Source organism: Anomaloglossus baeobatrachus, chromosome 5 (genome assembly GCF_048569485.1).
Source record: "Anomaloglossus baeobatrachus isolate aAnoBae1 chromosome 5, aAnoBae1.hap1, whole genome shotgun sequence".
Taxonomy (NCBI): Eukaryota; Metazoa; Chordata; class Amphibia; order Anura; family Aromobatidae; genus Anomaloglossus; species Anomaloglossus baeobatrachus.
Genome location: NC_134357.1, coordinates 581,786,886 through 581,811,012, shown reverse-complemented (window position 1 = coordinate 581,811,012; position 24,127 = coordinate 581,786,886). Strand labels below are relative to the sequence as shown.

General features: G+C 45.4%; 1 protein-coding gene across 1 annotated transcript in view; it reads left to right on the top strand.

The window, feature by feature from the left end:
• The window catches only part of LOC142312468 (uncharacterized), a 419,059-nt gene that overhangs the window by 341,198 nt on the left and 53,734 nt on the right, over positions 1-24,127 (top strand). The window contains exons 9-10 of the mRNA XM_075351408.1: positions 2,220-2,229; positions 22,133-22,878. Of these exons, the coding sequence (XP_075207523.1) occupies positions 2,220-2,229; positions 22,133-22,878 (756 nt within the window). The remainder of the gene's footprint in view (positions 1-2,219; positions 2,230-22,132; positions 22,879-24,127) is intronic.

Here is a 24,127-nt window from a genome sequence, read left to right as displayed (position 1 = left end):
CACCCATTCCCTGTAGACTGTGAGCCTTTGCGGGCAGGGTCCTCTCTCCTCCTATACCAGTCTGTCTTGTACTGTTAATGATTGTTGTACGTATACCCTCTTTCACTTGTAAAGCGCCATGGAATAAATGGCGCTATAATAATAAATAATAATAATAATAATGTGAATAATTTAAATATTTAACTGGTAAATCAAGTCTTGCCGACCATCAGAAAACGAACAGAGCAGAGCAGCCATTTTTGTTTTCAGAATTTGCCAAATGTTTTTATCATCAATTAGGTCCTGTTGTCAGATGAGTCACACGGGAGAAGCCATCAGGATTTATTATAATAAAAAGGGTTTTTCCAAAAGTCGGCTGCAATTCCTTAATTGAGGGAGGAATATAGGGAAAAGGATTCACACAAAAAATGTGGTCATAATGCACTTATGGGGGGGGGGGATCTGCTGCTGACACTGTTTCGGGGATAAAATCCCCCATTTCTGTACTAATGTCCACATCCTTGGCCCCTTCCAGGTATATGTGTCTCCCATTCTTGTGTATATGTCCATCCTGGTATATATGTTGCCCATCTTTATCCCATCCTGGTATATATGATCCCCATCCTGGTATATAACCCATAGCAAAAAGTATGGACTCACCTGGCTCGGAGGATGTTCATTCAGTTGTTTAATTTTAGAAAAAAAGCAGATCACAGACATGGCACAAAACTAAAATCCTTTCAAATGTCATCTTTCTGGCTTTAAGAAACACTTAAAGAAATTAAGGAAAAAAAATGTGCTAGCCAGTAACAGTTACTTTTTTAGACCGAGCAGGGGTAAAAATTATGGAATCAATCAATTCTGAGGTAAAAATGATGGAATCATGAAAAACAAACAAACTAAAATACACTCCAATACATCACTAGTAGTGTTGAGCGAGTATGCTTGTCACTACTCGGTACTCGCACGAGTATCACTGTACTCGGGCTACTCGGCGGGTACCGAGTAATCTCGCGATACTCGTGCTGTACTCGTGGTCTTCATTCCTGCATGTTGGCGCTCTTTTGAGAGCCAGCCCTCATGCAGGGATTGGCTGGCAGACCACTGCAATTCCACAGCCCTGTTAGTTGTGGAATTGCAGTGATTGGCCGGCCCTCACAGCATGACCGTGCCTTTAGCCCGACACTTCCCCGCTCGGCTAAGCCCCCTCCCGCACTCCACTCCGCATGTATATATATATACACGCATACACACACACGCACGTTTTTTTTTACTTTACTAGTGATGAGCGAGTACCAAAAAGCTCGGGTGCGCGAGGCTCGGGCCGAGCATCCCAAGATATTCGTGTACTCGGCCCGAGCACCGAGCCCAATGTTATCCTATGGGAGACCCGAGTATTATTCTGAAATGACCCCCGGCAGCATGAAGAAACCATAAAAATGTAAAGTAAAAAAAAAAACGTGCGTGTGTGTGTATGCGTGTATATATATATATACATGCGGAGTGGAGTGCGGGAGAGGGCTTAGCCGAGCGGGGAAGTGTCGGGCTAAAGGCACGGTCATGCTGTGAGGGCCGGCCAATCACTGCAATTCCACAACTAACAGGGCTGTGGCATTGCAGTGGTCTGCCAGCCAATCCCTGCATGAGGGCTGGCTCTCAAAAGAGCGCCAACATGCAGGAATGAAGACCACGAGTACAGCACGAGTATCGCGAAATTACTCGGTCCCCGCCGAGTAGCCCGAGTACAGTGATACTCGTGCGAGTACCGAGTAGTGACAAGCATACTCGCTCAACACTACTAATCACTAGTATCACCACCTCTGGCTTTTATAACAGCTTGCAGTCTCTGAGGCATGGACTTAATGAGTGACAAACAGTACTCTTTATCAAGTCTGGCTCCAACTTTCTCTGATTGCTGTTGCCAGATCAGCTTTGCAGGTTGGAGCCTTGTCATGGACCATTTTCTTTAACTTCCACCAAAGATTTTCAATTGGATTGAGATCTGGACTATTTTCAGACCATATAGAAGGGTTAAACCTGGCTCAACTACCATGAATCAGGTGCTCTGGAGAAAAAGGAAGTCAATATACAAAAATACACACTAATATGAATGATGAAAAGTGCAAATTGGTGCTCAAAAAATATATGTTTTATTTTGGTATATTCATGGAAGACATTGTCCAACGTTTCAACCCTGTGGGTCTTTATCAAGGACTTTTGTCTAATTTTATGAAATACAGAAAAAAAAAAGTTATTAAACAAAATAACAGACAGTTACATCAGAAAATCTGCAATGATAAGGCACATGAAAAAGGCAGATGCAAAAGAGTAACATCATAGTGATGTAAATAACACTGTAGGATGAGCCTCTTTATAGCAATATTCGCCATATTCCATAGAGGAAATATCTCCTAAATGTGATTGTCAGAAAGCATACATGATATAGATAAGTGTACGAGCGAGGTAAACACACACATACCTATAGATATAAGGAATATTTCACAAGGAGCACTGAAAGGTACCGTATTTTTCGGACTATAAGATGCACCGGACCATAAGACGCACCCTGGTTTTAGAGGCGGAAAATAGGAAAATAAAATTTTAAGCAAAAAAATGTGGTCATGACACACTTATGGGGCGAGGATCTGCTGCTGACACTGTTATGGGGTAATGTCCTGCTCATATACTCCCCAGCCTGCTCATATACTCCCCAGCCTGCTCATATACTCCCCATGCTGCTCATATACCCCCATCCTGCTCATATACTCTCCATGCTGCTCATAATATACCCTAATCCTGCTATATACCCTCATCCTGCTCCTATACTCCCCATGCTGCTCATAATATACCCTAATCCTGCTATATACCCTCATGCTGCTCATATACTCCCCATGCTGCTATATACCCTCATCCTGCTCATATACTCCCCATAGTGCTCATAATATACCCCTATCCTGCTATATGCCATCATCCTGGTGTATGGCCGCATCCTGTGGCACATAAAAAAAATAAATAAACGTTCATACTCACCTTACCTCACCTCACTCCCTACAGCACCGCTCCTCTTACCGTCTATGTCAGTGGCAGTGCCGCTGAGTGGAGCCGTTCCCGTTCCCCTGCAGCATTGCGATGTCCTCCGGTGGTCTGTGCCGGCAGCTGCGTGTGGACATGTGCGCACAGAGATGACGTCATCGCTGTGCGCGCCGCTAGTCTCCAGTAAGTCAGCTGACCGGCAAAGACATGAGATCGCGATGCTGCAGGGGAACGGTGAGTAATGTGTACTGATTCACTGCCCCCCGCACTGATGATGATGCGCGGGGAGCAGGGAATACAGCCGCACATGATCACTCCAGGCTGCAGTTGCCAGGGGTGATCATGCGGGTCGACTGTTTATCCCTGCCCATCACCCCGCCCACCTGTCAGCGCCGGCTTCAGCACTGAGAGATGGGCGGGAGGATGGGCGTGCATATTAAATGAGCGGGCCCACGTGGTCACGGCAGGCTGCTATAGCCTGCTCGTGCCCCCGATGACCCGCTCCACCGCAGCACCCTCATTCCCCGCAGCCACAGTCAGACCATAAGACGCACCCCCACTTTCCCCCAAGATGTGGGGGGAAAAAAGTGCGTCTTATGGTCCGTAAAATACGGTAATATTTCTCAGAGATCATGGGGTTTCTGAAGGAGAAGACGTCCAAATTAATGTACATGTAGTAACATACTATCGGTAGAGTAGATAAGTCTGTCTGAGGAAAAATATCCATCCTAGCTTAGTGAGATGGAGGGTACTCATAGGGGTATACCTGCAGTTGCCTTTGTTGTATGCATAGGTGTCAATCAGACAATAGTAAGTGATGTATGGAAAGACCAGGTGTGTGGACACCTACGAGAGGGGAAAATATTAGCACAATTAGGTGTCATAGTGACCAAAAAAGAGGGTGGTTAAACTTTGAAAAACATTTTTTTAAAATATAATACCTTGTGCTATGAGTAAATATTCGAAAATATGAGGTATGATATGGGAGGTACATGGTACCTATATCGATATGGGTGGTAAAACAAAAGGAAATTACATAAGTAATATAAGGAGTCCACATCCTGTTAGGGGAAACTCTTGTTGTAGGGGTTGCATACCTGTATCAAAACAGTAAGTAAACCGTCAAGAGTGAGGCTCAGACTACTTGAGGGACAAGAAGAGATGTGTAGATCCAATAAATGGATAGCTGGTTAAGAGGCCACAGAGCAAAGAAGGTAAATGTTTCATTAGTATGTCCACATGACCAAGGAACAAACCAAGGACCATAGTGATTATCATCATGCATGGTTTCATATATACTGGCTAACAGCATGGCTTATGGGGCTGAAAACATCAGAGTAATACATACATAGAAATATAGGAAATGTGGATGCATTAAACATACAATGCTTAATAGAGCATATCCAAATAACGTGCATGAACACATACCTCCCAGTTACAATGAAGTACATGTGGGTCTTTAATAAGGTATAGGCCAATGGCTCTATGGAAAAAGGTACAGGGTAAATGTCAGGCTTGGGGCAAGATCGCAGTGAGGGGGGAGAAGGTGTACATACCTGTCGTGGTTCAGGGAGGTACCAGGGAACGTGTGGAGCCTACTGAGTGGAGCAGTGTGTGGCTATTTATGTGGATGGACACCGCCATGTCAGCGTGTGACGTGCGCTGACGCATGCGCGTTGGGCAGAAACGCCCCGCGCGTGCGCGGTGCAACGGGGCACCCTTCGGGGAAGCCCGTTGTAACCTCGCACACACGGCAGGCAGACAGCCCCGCGCATGCGTGTGGGCGGTGGGACAGTGTACCGTAACAGTGCATGCGCATAGGGCAAAGTGCCCCACGCGTGCGCGATGGCAGGAACTCCACTTAAGCGGCACCATGCCATCGCGCACGTGCGGAAGGCAGAGAGCCACGCACACGCGCGTGAGTAACAGGAGTAACAGGACAGTGTGTTATGTCAGTGCGTGCGCGTAGGGTGGAATGCCCCACGCATGCGCGATGGAACGGACGTCACATGGGTGGCATGACATCACCGCGCAAGTGCGGAAGGCAGAGAGTCCCGCGCACGCGTGTGGAAGGTGAAGTGATGTAGGTGATGTGTGATGACGGGGAGACTGCGCACGCGCAGTACTATAAGCAAGGGAGAGGCCGCATAGTGCTGCCACATATCATGTAAAATAAGGCGCTGGGAGGGAAAAACAGGTGGTGACTCAATAGTTATCCGGTACAGATCTATGGTGGAAATATAGTGCAGGCTGGGGTGGCGTGCTCATAGTGAGTCAGGTGAGTCGAGGTGGATCAGGTGACAAAAGGGAAGTTAGATGATGAAAAAAATTGGAGAGTTAATGCATCCATCTACATTCCATAACATAATACAGTGATTACAGATGAGATCAGTACATCAATTGTGTTATTTCAGAGTTGCATGTAACACGATCCATATAAAGTATTAAATGTTAGCATAGTAAATATAGAGAGATCATGATATACCTATAGAAGCACATCATATTCACGATTAAGGCCGTGTGGTTCTAGTGTCCTCAGTGTGTGTATCCAAAAAGCTTCTCTTTGTTTTTGCATTTTGATTCTATTGCCCCCCTCGCCTCAGTGGTGGTACATGTTTTATAATATGGTAGCGCAGTTGGGCTACCGTATGTCCATGAGTGTCAAAGTGGTGTGGAATAGGGAGCAACACCTGTTTATGCCGCGGGCGGGGAGGAGGGTGTCAGCACTGCGCTCACCCCTCTGCTCGGGTCCGGCTGCTGCTCAGTGGTGGCTCGAGCGATGGGCCGGATCCCAGGGGCTGTCTCGAGCGGCACTCCTCGCCCGTGAGTGAAAGGGGTTGGTGTTTTGGGGATTAAAGTCTATTGTCCGTGACGCCACCCACGGTTGTGGTGATTTCACCACCGCTGCTCGATATGAGGGATCCCGGGGATGGTGATGCGGAGCAGCCAGGTGTTGTGTTGCCCCTCCGTGGGTAGGGGTTGGTGATCCCGGGACCCGGTGATGGCTTGGGAGGTGCGGGGCCTGGTGGGCGCAGGGACGCGGGGGCAGCGCTGTGCCTTGCGGCACTGTGGTACTCACTCAGCCTGAGACGTGGACACAGTTTGTACGGTAAACCAAACGGCTGGTAAGACGGTCCCACGGACGGCTGCAATTGCTTTCCCGGTAGGTGACGGTGATGTCCCTCTTCCCTGCACCTTGTTGTACTTGTTGGTTGCGATGGGTCCCCACCGGTAACCCGCTCCCCGGCTTCAAGCTGGGCCGGAGGAGCTCTACTCTTTGCCCGCAGGCGCTGGCCCTCAGAAACTGGTGCCCTGGCGGTGGCGGTGTCTCTGTTGTACTGGTTGGGCTGTTGCCTTCACTCGGGTCTTGGTTGTTGGGGGATCTACGTCCCCTTCACTGACGGATTCGGCAAATTGTGGCGACTCCTAGCCTTGCCGGGGTCCGAGAGGCCCCTGCCCTGGTGCTGACTGTCTTTCGGAACACTGCTCCAGACCACCGGGCACACAGCCAACGGGGTCCTTCCAGGAACTTCCAAACGGTCACACTCCAGACGGTCACCGCCGTCGCTGACCTTGCTGATCTGGCCCTACACAAAGCTGGACCCTTCAGGCTTAGCACACTCTTTCTTCCCTGTCACCACTCTTGCTTTCCTCCTTTACCACCTTTCTTTCTTCTGCTTTCACTTTGCTGTTTACTTTAGCCCTCGCTGGCTACTCCTCCACTCCTTCCACTTCCTCCTCCAGACTCTAACTCTTCTCTCTATCTGCCTGGTTTCTCCCGCCTCCAGAGCTGTGATCTCCTCGGTGGGCGGAGCCAACCGCCTGGCCCACCCCCTGGTGTGTCTCATCAGTCTCTGGAGGAAGGCAACAAGGGTTTTTGGTTCAGCTTTGATGTGCCTACCTGGGATGTGGGGTGTGATGGTGTGTGACCTGTGTCCCCTGGCTTGCCCAGGGCGACACATTTACACCTGATGGTAGACTTGTGCTTGTTTATCCTGTCTCGGATATGTTGGGTTGTCTCCCCAACATATCCAAGATCACATGGGCATTTTATCAGATAGACAACAAATGATGAATCGCAGGTGAGATAGTCATGGATCTGGTAAACCTTCCCAGTGTGTGGGTGAGTGAAGGAATCCCCACGAAAAAGATTGTTGCAGTGCAAGCATGGGAGATTACCCTTCTTGGGAATACCTAGAAAGGTCTGGCATAAACCGGTAGAGACGGGCCCGATGTCTGCCCTGACTAAGTTGTTCCTCAAGTTTTTGGGTCTCTTGTGACAGAACAGTGGAGGCACTGAAAATTCAGTTACAGAGGGATAGGAAGCATGCAGCAGTGGCCAATGTTTCGAGACAATGTTCCTCTTTGAAGAATTTCTGAATGCCCTTCAGGGAGGTTGAGCCTGGAGTCACCACTGGTGTGGGGGATGGTGAGGGTGATGTTCTTTTAGGGGTACTTCACACACAGCGAGATCGCTAACGAGATCGCTGCTGAGTCACGGTTTTTGTGGCGCAGCAGTGGCCTCATTAGCGATCTCGCTCTGTGTGACACTGAGCAGCGATCTGGCCCCTGCTGTGAGATCGCTGCTCGTTACACACAGAGCTGGGTCATTTTTTGGTCTTTGCTCTCCCGCTGATAAGCACACATCGCTGTGTGTGACAGCAAGAGAGCAAAGATCTGAATGTGCAGGGAGTCGGCGTCTGGCAGCCTGCAGTAAGCTGTAACTAAGGTAAAAATCGGGTAACCAAGGTGGTTACCCGATATTTACCTTCGTTACCAGTGTCTGCAGCTCTCACGCTGCCAGTGCCGACTCCCTGCATGCATAGCCGGATTACACATCGGATAAATTGGCAAAGGTTTGCTTATTAACCCGATGTGTACTGTGGCTACGAGTGCAGGGAGCCAGCGCTAAGCGGTGTGCGCTGGTAACCAAGGTAAATATCGGGTAACCATACCCGATGTTTACCGTGGTTACCAGTGTCCGCAGCTTCCAGACGCCGGCTCCCTGCAAGCGCAGCGTCGCTTGCACGTCGCTGGGGGCTGGTCACTGGTCGCTGGTGAGATCTGCCTGTTTGACAGCTCACCAGCGACCATGTAGCGACGCAGCAGCGATCATGACCAGGTCAGATCGCTGGTGGGATCGCTGCTGCGTCACTAAAGTGTGACGGTACCCTAAGCTTTGATAAGTCTGATAACGACCTGACTACTTCTTTCGCTTCAACCTCTGATAGCAATCTGGATACCTCTATATCATCTACTGATATTCCTGTTATGATAAACGAGATCTAAATCTCATCATAAAACCAATTACAAGAACAAGAATGCTCATCACTCGCAATATAAAAATGTGCCAAAAAACGACAAAGGCGGGCCGGGAGGAAACACAAAAAATATTCTATATTAAATACCGACTCCCCAGATGTACCTGTTTGGAACTTGTCCAGCTATGTTCTTTCATCAGATCAGATCTCCCTACTCAGTAAAGGGCTGGGGTTTTCCCCAAACACGAATTTCGAGATGTTCCACACAATATTGGATCTCAATAAATTTGCGAGAAACATGACATTAAACTGTCATTTTTCTCAACAAACGGATACCTCTACATCAGAAACATCTACCATGGACACAATGCCTCCAGAACCTGCCTTTCCTCTCTTTCAAGAAGAGAAAGCATTAATGGACCTTAGATTGTTGCAGACTGATTTTGATAAAGATATTAATGTTCATGATATCAAGTCACATATTAATTTGTCTAACCCAAATTACTATCCTATACAGTCACGTCCCCACATATTGGATACCTTTCAGGAACTGGTGGTACAGGAGTTGACAGAGTTGAGCAGGGTCTTTGGGGGGAAAATTGGGAGGATGGGTAGATCAATTCCTACACCCCCTGACTTTTGCTATCCCAGGGTTCATGAAAGACACCAAAGAAATAGTAAAAGCGTTAGACAATTTTGAATGGAAAGAACACTATTTGTGGGTATCATGTGATGTGATTTCGTTGTATCCATCAATACCACGTAATGTTGCCATCAAGTGTCTGGAACAGCACCTAGACAGATTTAGTGGATACTCAACAGTGTTGAAAGATTTTCTGGTGACTGCGGTGCAATTCCTCTTGGTACATAATTATTTTTTATTTGATGACAAATTTTTCTTACAGCGAAGGGGAGTCAGCATGGGAGCTCGCTTCTCCCCCTCGCTAGCAAATATTGTGATGGCGAGGTGGGAGGAGGAGTTCTTGTTTGGTGACGCCAACCCTTTCAGCAGCAGCATCCATTGGTATGGCAGATATCTGGATGACTTGCTGCTGATATGGGTTGGTGCACCGGACAGGATTCTTGATTTTACCAACTATATCAACTCCAATGATTTCAACTTAAAATTTACAACAGACTCACACCCCATAAAAAATAATTTTTTGGATATTACACTAACAGTGGGAAAACATAATCAATTAATTATTACACCATATAGAAAACCCACAGCCTGTAACTCCATCCTAACTGCTGACTCCTGCCACACATCACATCACATACAATAAGGAATATCCCTATAGGGGAATTGATCCATACCAAGAGGAATTGCACTGCCCACACAGACTATCTTATTGAGGAGTCTGTACCAGACTAAGAAACAGAGGATATAAAAATTGGACACTGAACAGAGCAAAACACATTGTGGACAAAATGGACAGACAAGATCTTCTAGTAAAAAACCACATCACCAACTGACATGCATACTAGTAGTGGGGTTAAATTTATAACAAACTTTAGTAACCAGTTCTCACAAATTACTAGTATAGTGAAAAATTTTTACCAATTCTTGATGAGGATGCCAAACTAAAAAATATAACGAAAAAAGGTATTAAATTTATTGCTAGGAAAGCTCCCACACTAAACAACTTACTATCTCCCAGCCTATTCATTAATCATGATAAAAAAACACATTTGAACACCACCTGGTTGGATTTAAAAGGTTACTTCAAATGTGGAGCCACAAAATGTAAGGCATGTCTCCATGCATTGAAAAGCCGCACCATCAAATGTTTAAAAAATTTGAGAGAATATAAAGTTAATGATTTTATAAATTGCAACACAGACCATGTAGTTTACCTTATCACCTGTAATAAATGTAATATTCAGTATACGGGATGCACTACGGGCCCATTGAAAAATAGAATATGGCGCCACCTATCTGACTCAGTTTATCCCCTGGCTACACCTATATCAGCAGTCTCGAGACATTTTCAAAATGTACATGGAGGAGACCTCCAAAGCTTTCAATTTATGGGGATTGAGAGGGTTCATAGACCAACTGGAGGGGGAGATTATAGGAGAAAGCTGCTGAACAGGGAAACATATTGGATCCTTACTTTGGAATGTAGATATCCTTTTGGAATGAATAATCGCCAGGATCTCATTCTCCATTATTGACGACTCTCTCCTGTATCCCCCCCCCCTCTCTCTCTTCCCTCTTTCCTCCCCCCCTTCCCCCTCCCCTATTTTCTAATCCATCTTACTTCATGTGTTGATTTTGTTAGCCCTATAGGGGGAACAAAGACTATTCCCTTTATACCAATGCTGGAAATACTATATACACTTTAATAGACAGATTTAAGTAGAGAACATGATGTGTCAGATTAAAATTACTCTTTATAATTTATATTAAAATAATCTTATATTATTAAAGAAAAATTTATAATCCCGTATTGCTTCTATATATTACATGTAGCTTTTTTGCCCCAAGTGAATTTTCTAGCTAGTATTTATGGGAATCATTCCATGATCTTATAATATCTTGTGTTACACGATAACAAATTTGTGTGACTTAAAGGACAGACCGCAATTAACAACGCGATCTGCTTTTATCCCTTATAATCTATATTCATGTAACACTAAAATGTTATAAAAACCTATGGTCTAATATTGCCCCTGTTCATTTGATGCGGCTTTTCCTTGTATGAATCTTTAAGATTCGATCTGTGAGAATCATTCCATGTGCCTGATAGTGTCTTTCATGTTTCAGTCTGGGACCACTTTGGAGTCGCATTCCTGATAAACCGCTACTAACTTATAAATTCCAGTGCACTCTTAGGTTTTCTCTTCACCCCTTTGCGACTTAGCTATTTTTCCTTGTATAAACACACCACGATCTCATTTATCCTTCCTGTGCGAACTTAGTCTTCTCTCTTAAATGTACTGTGGGTGCATGTGTTTTTAGTATGGATCTGCGTTATTTTTTGATCGCATCATATGTATCCATCCAAATAGTGATTACCGTATATGCCGGCGTATAAGACGACTGGGCGTATAAGACGACCCCCAACTTCTGCCCTAAAAATATAGAATTTGGGATATACTCACTGTATAAGACTACCCCGCTCCCAAATGAAAAAAAGTCTGCTTTGATTGCAACATGTTAATTTTAATTCCGTGAGAGCCGTACAATATGTTTTTAAAGGGCCATTGACAGATCAATCGCTCCAATGTTCACTTAGTACAGCAAGGAATGCTCCTCCCTGCTGTATAAAGCCACAACTGGACTGAAACAATGGTACTACACTCTGCTACAAACAGACACACACAACTCTGCTACAAACAGACAAACACACACAACTCTGCTACAAACAGACAAACACACACAACTCTGCTACAAACAGACAAACACACACAACTCTGCTACATACAGACAAACACACACAACTCTGCTACAAACAGACAAACACACACAACTCTGCTACATACAGACAAACACACACAACTCTGCTACATACAGACAAACACACACAACTCTGCTACATACAGACAAACACACACAACTCTGCTACATACAGACAAACACACACAACTCTGCTACAAACAGACAAACACACACAACTCTGCTACATACAGACAAACACACACAACTCTGCTACATACAGACAAACACACACACACAACTCTGCTACATACAGACAAACACATACAACTCTGCTACATACAGACAAACACATACAACTCTGCTACATACAGACAAACACATACAACTCTGCTACATACAGACAAACACACACAACTCTGCTACATACAGACAAACACACACAACTCTGCTACATACAGACAAATACACACAACTCTGCTACATACAGACAAACACATACAACTCTGCTACATACAGACAAACACATACAACTCTGCTACATACAGACAAACACATACAACTCTGCTACATACAGACAAATACACACAACTCTGCTGCTCTGTGGGGCCTGCACCCGCGGCTCGGCGGGTACAGCACCCGCGGCATCGGCGGGGGGGGGATTGGCAGGGCATACATCTGGGGGGTTAGAAGCAGCTCACCGGGGCCCATAATGGGCACAAGTCCCCCTGTGTTAGATATCTCCCCCATAGTGCTGCCCATGGCCCCTATATAGATCGCACAAGTCCCCCTGTGTTAGATATCTCCCCCATAGTGCTGCCCATGGCCCCTATAGATCGCACAAGTCCCCCTGTGTCAGATATGGCCCCTAGGCTGCTGCCCAAAGTAAAATAAAACCCTCTTTCCTTATCTCCTCCAGCGCTGAGCTCCCTCCTGTCTGCTCCGTGCTTCTGTTCTTCCACTTCCTGGTTGTCAGTGCGGTCATGTGATCGGCACAGCAGCCTGAGCTCTCTGCCTGATCACAGTGGAAGCAGGGACACGGGGAGAAACGCTGCAGGGGTAAGTAAAGCTTTTTTATTTTAGAATGAGCAGCAGCCTGGGGGCCAAATCTAACACAGGGGTGGGCATGTGCGATCACACTGGGACGCAGGCTCATAGAATATGCACCGCTGCCCCAGCCCCTCACTGCGTGCGATTTCAGCACCATTGGAGATGGACAGCGGCTGTGCATATTATATGAGCGGGTGCAGGAGATCAAAGGATGCAGGCCGCAGCGTGCCCCTGTGCTCCAGAGCTGCTGCCCCCACCTCCCCTGGACGCTGCAGTGTACATACACCCCCCCCCCCCTGTATATCCGGCGTATAAGACGACCCCCCACTGTAGCCATTATTTTAAGGGGGTAAAAAGTCGTCTTATACGCCAGTATATACGGTACTCATATTGGGTTTATTTGGCATATCATAAATAGATATTAAGAGATTAAATATTACAACTTATATTTAGACTCTGTTATATTAACTACCTCAATCATATATCTACACTCATATGAATCATATAATTAAAATCTATAAAACCCATATGAATTCATGAATATTCATATCTATGTATTTATTTTTGATTTATACTATGGAATGAATATGTCTATTGCGAAAAAACAGAACCGCAGACCCATACATATATTATCCCATATTGCTTTATGGATAATTTTTAATCAATTTATTTCTCTAGTTTCAGTTGTTGAATTGTATATTTTTACATTTGTGCCTCTTTATTCGTTCATGCCATAATCTTGGCAGGGATTTTTTGCAGCAACACACACATGCTGTTGATTAGTATGAGTGTGTGTGTGTCTCCTTTAAAACAACTGATTTCCCATTTCTCATTTGAACAAGACTAAGACTATGTGTCGAAACGCGTAGTTCTTCGAGGCATACCCCCCCTGCAATTTTACAGCCACACCACTGTATTTTAACTATTTTTGCAAACAAATTTGGATTTTTTAATATACCCCAAGGATTGCGCTGGATTTCCTTCCTTTCAATATGATTCCAGGACACTCAGCAGCAGATCTTTCCGTGCGCTGAATCTGAATGCGCACACAAAAAAAACTGACCTGGATAGTACAATATTACAAAAAGATCTGGATAAGATGTCAGAATGGGCAGATACTTGGCAAATGAGATTTAATGTTGATAAATGTAAAGTAATGCACCTAGGACGGAGTAATCCTATAGCTGCATATACATTAAATGGAAGTAAACTAGGGACTACAGAACAGGAAAGGACTTGGGTATTCTCATTACAAATAAGCTGAGCAGCAGCACTCAATGTCAAGCAGCAGCTGCTAAAGCAAACAAGATTTTAGGGTGTATAAAAAGAGAGATTAGATCCCGTGATCCCAACGTATTGTTACCCCTCTATAAATCACTTGTAAGGCCACATCTGGAATACGGGATCCAGTTTTGGGCTCCACATTTTAAAAAGGACATTCAGAAGTTAGAGTCAGTTCAAAGGCGGGCAACTAGACTACTACAAGGAATGGAAGGCCTCCCATATGATGACAGGTTGAAAAAGTTAGATATGTTTAGCTTAGAAAAAAGACGTCTCAGAGGAGATCTCATTTATATGTATAAATACATGTGTGGTCAATATAAAGGACTGGCACATGACTTATTTCTTCCAAAGACAATACTAAGGACCAGGGGGCACTCACTGCGAGTGGAAGAAAAGCAATTCCAACAGCTAAACAGGAAAGGGTTCTTTACAGTTAGAGCGGTCAGACTGTGGAATGCCGACCACAAGAGGTAGTAATGGCAGATACTATAACAGCTTTTAAAAAAGGGCTGGATGATTTCCTCAGTACACAAAACATTGTTGGTTATAAATGACTTAGTGACTAAATGTAGAACTGGTGGAGGAAGGTTGAACTAGATGGACCTAGGTCTTTTTTCAACCTAAGTAACTATGTAACTATGTAACGGTGTTTGGCTTGTAACGGTGAGATGAAATCTTCACTCTCTTTTGCACGTATAAAGAAATAGTGTTTACTACACCACACATATATAAATATATAGCTATATACGCAGCTTACCGTACAGAGTTTGTTGTAAATTAGCTCCGCTTGTTCCTGCACTAGTATTAGCATCAGAAACCCCATCTGGAGTCGCGTCAGCGGCAGCATCACCATTTATAGCACGCAAAAACGCATCGGAAACACTGCAGTCCATAAACTCATCTTAAACGAGAAAGAGATTACTGTGTCTCTCCATAACCAGGATTACACAGTAGTGAAGAAGACCTCTAGTGAGCGCTGTCAGGCCCCTGTGTCTGAGGGATGGGGAAGACCCCTGAGCCCAATCACGAGGCCTCCACCTCACTCCCCAATACATGAGGACATCAATGACCAGAAGATCCTAGAACTCACCTACAAGATGATTGAGCTGCTGACTGGAGAGGTGACACTGCTGGGAATGCTGGGACATTATACAGTAACGCTATGAAGGGATCGGGGGTGACGGTATCATTGTATGTGTCAGGTTCCTATAAGGTGTCAGGACGTCACCGTCTATTTCTCCATGGAGGAGTGGGAGTATTTAGAAGGACACAAAGATCTGTACAAGGACGTCATGATGGAGGCTCCCCAGCCCCTCACATCACCAGGTAATAGACAGGACTAAATACACACGGCCTATAATTATCTGTATGTAAGGAATAAATTCAGTCCCTGTATGTGTCTCCTCCAGGTCTATCCAGTAAGAGGACAACACCAGAGAGATGTCCCCGTCCTCTTCTCCCACAGGACTGTAACCAAGAAGACCCCGATGTTCCTCAGGATGTGTTTCCTCCAGCTCTATCCAGTAAGAGATATCTACTCATGTACTTTCTGCACTAATTTTGTGGTTACATTTTTAGACTTTCTGCTCTGGTTTTTTTTCAGCTGTATTTTCTTTGCTTCTGCTTCTTCTGCTGTTTGTTTCTAGTCCCTTCTCTATGTCGTTATGAAGGCAACTTAAAGACCTGCAGAGGGTTCATGAATACCCAGTTCCCCCGAAAAGACGACCTACACCATAAATAATCTCTAGCATGATTTTATGGCATTTTTGGAGAATGGTTGAAATTTAAGCCCTACTCCATAAATAAACCCTAGTTACAGTCAGGGCCATCGTTGGGAGGAGTCTAACCGCAATTTCTCAGGAGTCGCACTCTCTTAGACTATGTGCACACGTGTGCGCTCTGCACCGCAAAGAAAAGGTGCGCTTCAGAGTGCAGCTGAAAAGGTGCGTTCTGAAGCGCATGGTGCCTGCAGAATTCGTGCGCTTTGCATGGTACCTCTCCCTATAGACAGCATGCAAAGCGCACGGAAGAAGTGACATGTCACTTCTTAGAACGCAGCGATTCGGGCAGCAGCCCAATCGCTGCGTTCTAATATGCCACGTGCGCACGGCTCCTGCACAATCTCCATAGATTGTGCAGGGGACGCAGGACGCATGCAGTTACACTGCGGTGCAGATCGCAGCGTAACTGCATGTAATATGCACACAAGCGCACATAGCCTTAGGGTTCCCATAAGTTGTATTCTGAGGTAGATTGTTTAAGGACCTTAGATGACTTCAGAGTCTTGACATGATGTAACCAAAGGTCTCTTAATTGCAGAAGTCTAAAAGAACTGAACAGGACACAGGCTGGCATGCAGGACTGGCATTAGGGTAAAGGGAGAGTGTGGTGCCCCTGACCTGGTCAGGCGCCACTGAGTACTGCACCCATGCTGGGGCAGTGCTTCCAGGTAATCCTGAAGGCTGGAATAGGGTGTGTACGCACAGACACATAGCAACCAGGTCTCCCACACCTTGAGAGGTGACCCTTGGGCAGACCCAAGAGGGGGCTTGCCTCCACATCTTAGCAAGGGGTGTAGGGGGAGGAGCTGGAAGCTAGGTTGCAGCGGCTGTCAGGAAAGGAGAGAGCCTGTCTGAGAGGGAAGCGCGGCAGTCGCAAGTGGGACGTGCGCTGCCACTAGTAAGACCTTGCACGTGAAGTAGCCGTTAGCAGGGTAGAACGGTCATAAGCAAATCAGTCTGAAAGACACCTGAAGAGAGGCAGTCGAGTACGGGGACTACTGGTGGCTAGGCACGCATGGGGAACAGGTCCCTAGAGTAGACGTCCATTTACTGATTTGCTAAACCTGCCGGTGAGGGGAACAACAAGTCCTGCACCAACTAGAGTCCGAGCCTCAGCAGTAACGAGGGGGCCTATAAGGAGGATCGAGCCTGGAGCCATCTTCCTTGGTCCACGCTGCCGGCAAACGGGCCAAAAAGGGGAGAAAAGGCAGTAGCGACTTCCCTTGATGAATCCCACGGTACTTTAAGTCAGGGGTTATCCGAAACAAGAAGTGCTAGGAAGGCGAGTTAACGGTTACCCTTAGACCGGCCTAAAGGATACCTGGTTCCACCTGGTCTAATCTCGCCCAAGTACCTCACAAAACATCAAAAGTGAGTAAACAAGTTGAAAGACTCCTTGGACTGAGACTGAGGTATTCTGAGACCTGTTGTTCTATACACCCGTGCCACAGGGCCAGCCTCACTCATGGGAGGCCACACCACCCGACTGCAGACTCCATCAGCCCCAGAAGCTCGTTAAACCTGCAGTGGCGGTCACCCATAAGCCTGACCGCAAACCGTGAGTGGCGTCATGACTCCTATACATATAAAACTGACATACCTGTTGCCAGAGATAACCAAGTGAAGACCCTGTGGCGTCCCTGGAGGTGGAGTGATGTCGCGGAGGCGACCGCTACAGGTGGGTGTCACAAGAGCAAACTGGACAATTTCACAGGCCCCCATTCTCCTAGGGCCCGGTGTTTATATGATGATTATAGGACTGCTTAAGGACCCTGTTGACATCATGTCATGTGATCAAAGATCTCTTAAAGGGAAACGCACCAGTTTTTTGACTGTTAAACCAAAAGTGTCACCTTCTGCAGCTCCTGGGCTGCATTCTATGAAGGTGCACCTTGTTGCTGTCCCCACTTGCAGACCACAAAAAGAACTTTATAAAATATAACCGTTTTGTATGCTAATGAGCTGTGTTGGCCAGATGGGAGGGCTCTATTTCGGCTCCTGTCCCTACTTTTGGCCTTGCTCGCCGGCCTCCTGTCATTATTGACATGCCACAGTTGTGTCGCCCTGGGCAAGCCAGGGGTCACAGGTCACACACCACCACACCCTACATCCCAGGTAGGAACATCTAAGCTAACCAAAAATCCTTGTTGCCTTCCTCCAGAGGCTGATGTTCACACCAGGGGGTGGGCCAGGCGGTTGGCTCCGCCCACCGAGGAGTTCACAGCTCTGGAGGCGGGAGAAACCAGTCAGTCCAGCTAGGGACGTGGAAGAGTTGAAGCCTAGCTGAGGGCTAGAGTGGAGCCAGCTCAGGGACGAGCTTGAGTAAACAGCAAAGAGGAGTTAAGGAAGTGAAGGTAGAAAGAAGTAAAGTGGTAAAGGAGGAAAGCAAGAGTGGTGACAGAGAGAAAGCCTGAAGTAGTCCAGCTGAGTGCAGGACAGGTCAGCAAGGTCAGCAACGGCGGTGACTGTCTGAAGGGGGACCGTTTGGAAGTTCCTGGAAGGACCCCGTAGGCTGTGTGCCCGGCGGTCTGGAGCAGTGTTCCGAAGGACAGTCAGCACCAGGGCAGGGGCCTCTCGGACCCCGGCAAGGCTTGGAGTCGCCATAATTTGCCGAATCCGTCAGTGAAGGGGACGTAGATCCCCCAACAACCAAGTCCCGATTGAAGGCAACAGCCCAGCCAGTGTAAGAGAGACACCGCCACCGCCAAGGCACCAGTTTCTTAGGGCCAGCGCCTGCGGGCAAAGAGTAGAGCTCCCCCGGTCCAGCTTGAAGCCGGGGAGCGGGTTACTGGTGGGGTCCCATCGCAACCAACAAGTACACCAAGGTGCTAGGAAAAGGGACATCACCGTCACCCACCGGGAGAGCAAGTGCAGCCGTCCGTGGGACCGTCTATCCAGCCGTTTGGTTTACCGTAAAAACTGTGTCAACGTCTCAGGCTGAGTGAGTACCACAGTGCCGCAAGGCACAGCGCTGCCCCCGCGTCCCTGCGCCCACCAGGCCCTGCACCTTCCAAACCATCACCGGGCCCCGGGATCACCAACCCCTACCCACGGAGGGGCAACACAACACCTGGCTGCTCCGCATCACCATCCCCGGGAGCCCCGTATAGAGCAGCGGTGGTGAAATCACCACAACCGTGGGTGGCGTCACGGACAATAAACAATTCCCACACCCAACAACCCCCTTTCACTCACGGGCGAGGAGTGCCGCTCGAGAAACCCCCGGGATCCGGCCCACCGCTCGAGCCACCACTGAGCAGCAGCCGCCGGACCCGAGCAGAAGGGGTGAGCGTAGTGTGCTGACACCCTCCTCCCCGCCCGCGACACAGTCATCATGCACGCTGCTGGCCAAGTCTCGCGCAGGCTCAGTTCGCTCTGCCCATATCACGGGCCGAGCAAAAAACAGTTTCCCTCACGTGCCGGTGATGTATCTGTGCCAGCGCGAGACTTGGCCAGCGGCGTGTATGATGACGGCGGCGTGTCAATCATGACAGGAGGACGGCAAGCAAGGCCAAAAGGAGGGACAGGAGCCAAATAGAGCCTGCCCATCTAGCCAACACAGATCATTAGCATACAAAACAGTGAGATTTTATAAATTTCTTTTTGTGGTCTGCAAGTGGGGACAGCAACAAGGTGCACCTTCATAGAAAGCAGCCCAGGAGCTGCAGAAGGTGACACTTTTGGTTTAATAATCAAAAAACTGGTGACAGGTTCCCTTTAATTACAGAAGTCTAAAGCTGAAAAGTCGACAGGCTGGTGTCTGTGTGTGTTAACACCAATTTTAACCAGCTTTGCCAAAATGGGCAGAGCACGGCCAGAAGAAGGGTGTGATGCTTCTCTAATAACAAAATTATTATAATTATTATTATGATGCCACCGCTTCTCTAATTTGTAGCAAACTGTGGCATTCCCTATTACAGAAATCTCACTCCAGTCCCTGACATCATTTTTCAGTGTCTATGGCCGGTCTTGATGATTTGGAGCCCTAATGTTTATCTGCAGAGACCGCAAGACCCTGCTACCTACTTTGGCGTCGAACCACAGGCTTGAAAATAAGACAATAGTGTGCACACACTTAGAATTATAAGAATGGGGGAGGTGCTAGTGTAAGAGGATCAAAAATCCCTGAAAAATGCAGGAAGATCCTTGAAGTAATTAATGCATATATCTTATGAGTGGGCTCATAAAATGAATATGTGCTCCAGATGCATTAATTACTTCAAGGATCTTCCTGCATTTCTATACAGGCGATTCATTTTCCCTAACTGCCCAGGAAGGACGGGATATTCCTACCCTGAACTCCACTGTGGATGGAACAGGAAAAACCTCACCGTATTGCCATTTTTTTTTATTCCTGCGATTAATGTGATCAAGGTCCTGGAGGACCGAAACGTTAATTGTCGCAAGTGTCGCATGTCTTTCATTTGTTGCTATCTTGCCTTCTGTATTAAAAATCTATTAACATTGAGAAAAAGAGTTATATCTTTATTCATTCTTGCCCATTGAGAGTGCAGTGTTATATTTATGTATGAACTACAGGCTTGGGCAGGGTAACAAGAGTTATTGTCTGCTGGGCTGCTTGTTACTGTCCTTGATCACATGCTGTAGTGGAGCCAGTGTCATTTGCTCCCCTTCTGTATATGCTGGCTGGACTTTTCTATTAATGCCAGGTATAGGTTACCTATACTAGTCTGGTGAGGTGTTGTGATCCAGACTTACGGGTGGTTGTTGTGTGGTATTGCTGTGAGCTGTTCTGGTGTTAACCCTTGTTGTCTTTTTGTTGCTGCCTTCCTTCTCTTGCTTTTCTCCTTAGTCTCTCACTGTTTATTTCTGTGAGTTTGCAATGTGTCCCGTCTGTCTTAGGCTGTGTCCGCACTTTGCGTTTCCACCTGCGTTTTAGGTGCTTTTTAGGTCCGTTTGAACTGCAGCGTTTTCATGCCAAAAGGCATGCGTTTTGATTTTCCAGCAAAGTCTATGGAAAATGTGGATTTCCTGTCTGCACTTTGTTTTTAAAAACGCAGTGTTTATTTTGTGGCAAAAACCATGCGTTCAAAGAAGCAGCATGTCAATTGTTTTTGCCATTTTGGGTGCGTTTTGCTAACATTGAAGTCAATGAGAAATGGCAAAAACCAAGAAACATCAAAATTCCAGCGTTTTACCTGCTTTTCAAGTGCAGAAATCATGCGTTTTGAACTTTAAAAACGCATGCTTTTTGAACATTTAAATAATGAAATCATAAGTCCCTTTACACAGACACACAGTCCGACAATTTAATTAAAGAAAATTATTATTTTTTGGCTATTTTTGCGATAAATTTAATATTACCGCAATAATTATATGAAATATATCTATTTCCTTTTTTTCCTTAAAAATATAGATTTGTTTCTTTTTTTTCCTTTTTTTCATTAAGTTTGACTGTTTCAACTTTATTAAGCAGTGTCTTTATGTTCAAAACGCATCTATCAAAACGCAATTGAAAAGCATCTAAAAAGCGCTAAAAACGCATCACAAACGCGGTAAATACGCATGCGTTTTTAGCGCAATTTTGTGGTCAAAAGCAACTTTGGGCAAAATCAATTATTGCCAGAGGGTGCGTTTTGACATGCGTTTTGGATGACGCAAAGTGCGGACATAGCCTTAATCTGTGTTTCCATCACATGCCTGCCCCTTCCTTCCCCAGGGATATAACAGATTAGATCTGGTCAGGAAATGTAGTAAGGCATGGGACTCCGCCATCTCCAACTTCAGGGGTAATCCAGAGGTTAGGAATAGCTTAGGGTGCCCTAGTATGAAAGACAGTATAGGAGCCCCCTGTCCCTCATTATCCTGCAGTTACATTGTGACAATCAATCAGATTACTGTAGCACATTCCAGAGAACTGGTGATAAGAATGGGAGATCCAAATTAACGAAGATGTAACTCTTAGATGTCGAAATTGGAAAACAGATTCAGAATACATGTTTTGCTAATTTAATTTCTGATGTTATGGTTTAAAAAAATAAGTGTACTTTCAAGATAATATCATTATAAACTAATAACATTGTGTTTATTTTCGCAGATGACTGTATTGGGAGTTTACATGGACCTCCAATATCTTCAGAATTTATAACAGATGATGAATGTATCACACATGATACATATGAAGAGCATGCTGTTGTCCCAAATATACCTCCAGCCCTTCCTTGGAAAGCTCTATCATCTGATCTTTTCAAACAAGTCCAAAATTCCGATTTATCACAGAATTGTAAGCAAAATAAAAGTTACAGAAGGGATGTGGAACATGAAATGGCTCCTACAAGAGAGAAACCATTTTCATGTTCTCAGTGTGGGAACTGTTTTATTCACAAATCACACCTTACTAGACATCAGAAAATTCACACAGGGGAGAAACCATTTTCATGTTCAAAATGTGTGAAATGTTTTACCAGGAAATCAAATCTTGTTGCCCATCAAAAAACTCACACAGGTGAGAAGCCATTTTCATGTTCAGAATGTGGGAAATGTTTTACTGGGAAATCAAATCTAGTTGCCCATCAAAAGGTTCACACACATGAAAATCTGTTTTCATGTCCAGAATGTAAGAAAGGTTTTGCTCGAAAATCAAACCTTATTTATCATCAAAAATATCACAAAGGGGAGAAGCCATTTTCATGTTCAGAGTGTGGGAAATGTTTTATTTACAAATCAGACCTTCTTGGACATCAGAAAACTCACACAGGGGAGAAACCATTTTCATGTTCAGAGTGTGGGAAATGTTTTATTCATAAATCAAAACTTGTTAGACATCAGAAAACTCACACAGGGGAGAAGCCATATTCATGTTCAGAATGTGGGAAATGTTTTATTCTCAAATCAGAACTTGTTAGACATCAGAAAATTCACACAGGGGAGAAGCCATTTTCATGTTCAGAGTGTGGGAAATGTTTTGTTTGGAAATCAGATCTTGTTACGCATGAAATATCTCACACAGGGGAGAAGCCATTTTCATGCCTGGAATGTGGTAAATGTTTTACTAGGAAATCAACTCTTGTTAACCATGGAAAGGCTCACGCAGGGGATAAACCATTTTTATGTTCTGAATGTGGAAAATGTTATTCTCAGAAATCAGATCTCATTAAACATCTGAAGAAGCCGCACATGGAAGGAACCTTTATCATGTTGTGAATAATTGAAATGTTTAACTGGTAAATCAATTCTTATTGACCATGAGAAAACCCACACAGTAGAGGAGCCATTCTTGCATTCACAATTGTGCAAATGTTTTTATCATTAGTCAGGTTCTGTTGTCAGATGAGTATAATGGGAGAAGCCATCATGATGTACCATAATTCAAAGGGTTTTATCCTAAAATCAATTGCTCAAGTAAGAATTGGTCAGGGAAAGCACCATTTTCTTTCTTTTTAAACTTACTGTATTATTATGACCATAAGACACACCTAGGTTTTAGAGGAGGAAAATAGGGAAAAGTATGTAGCAAAAAATATAGTCATGATGCACTTATGGCGGGGAATCTGCTGCTAACTATTATGGGGGCAATATCCCCCAATTCTATACTAATGTCCCCCATCCTGGGCCACTTTCAGTTCCATGTGTCGATCATTCTGGTGTATATGTGGTTCTTCCTAGTAAATATGTTCCCTATCTTTGTCTTCTCCTGGTGTATATGGCTCGCATCCTGGTATATCTGGCGCTTATCCTGGGCTCATCCTGGTATATATGATCCCTATCCTGGTATATATGCCTCACATCCTGGTATGTATAGCTCTCATCCTGGTATATATGGCAATCATCATGGTATATATAGCCTTCATTCTGGGCTCATCCTGGTATATATGATCCCCATCCTGGTATATATGGTGCTCATCCTGGTATGTATAGCTCTCATCCTGGTAAATAAGGCCCTCATCCTGGGCTCATGCTGGTGCATATGGTCCCCATCCTGGGCCCATTCTGGAATATGTCATTTACAGTGCCTACAAGTAGTATTCAACCCCCTGCAGATTTAGCAGGTTTATACATTCGGAATTAACTTGGCATTGTGACATTTGGACTGTAGATCAGCCTGGAAGTGTGAAATGCACTGCAGCAAAAAAGAATGTTATTTCTTTTTTTTTTTTTTAAATTGTGAAAAGTTTATTCAGAGGGTCATTTATTATTCAACCCCTCAAACCACAAGAATTCTGTTTGGTTCCCCTAAAGGATTAAGAAGTATTTCAGGCACAAAGAACAATGAGCTTCACATGTTTGGATTAATTATCTCTTTTTCCAGCCTTTTCTGACTAATTAAGACCCTCCCCAAACTTGTGAACAGCACTCATACTTGGTCAACATGGGAAAGACAAAGGATCATTCCAAGG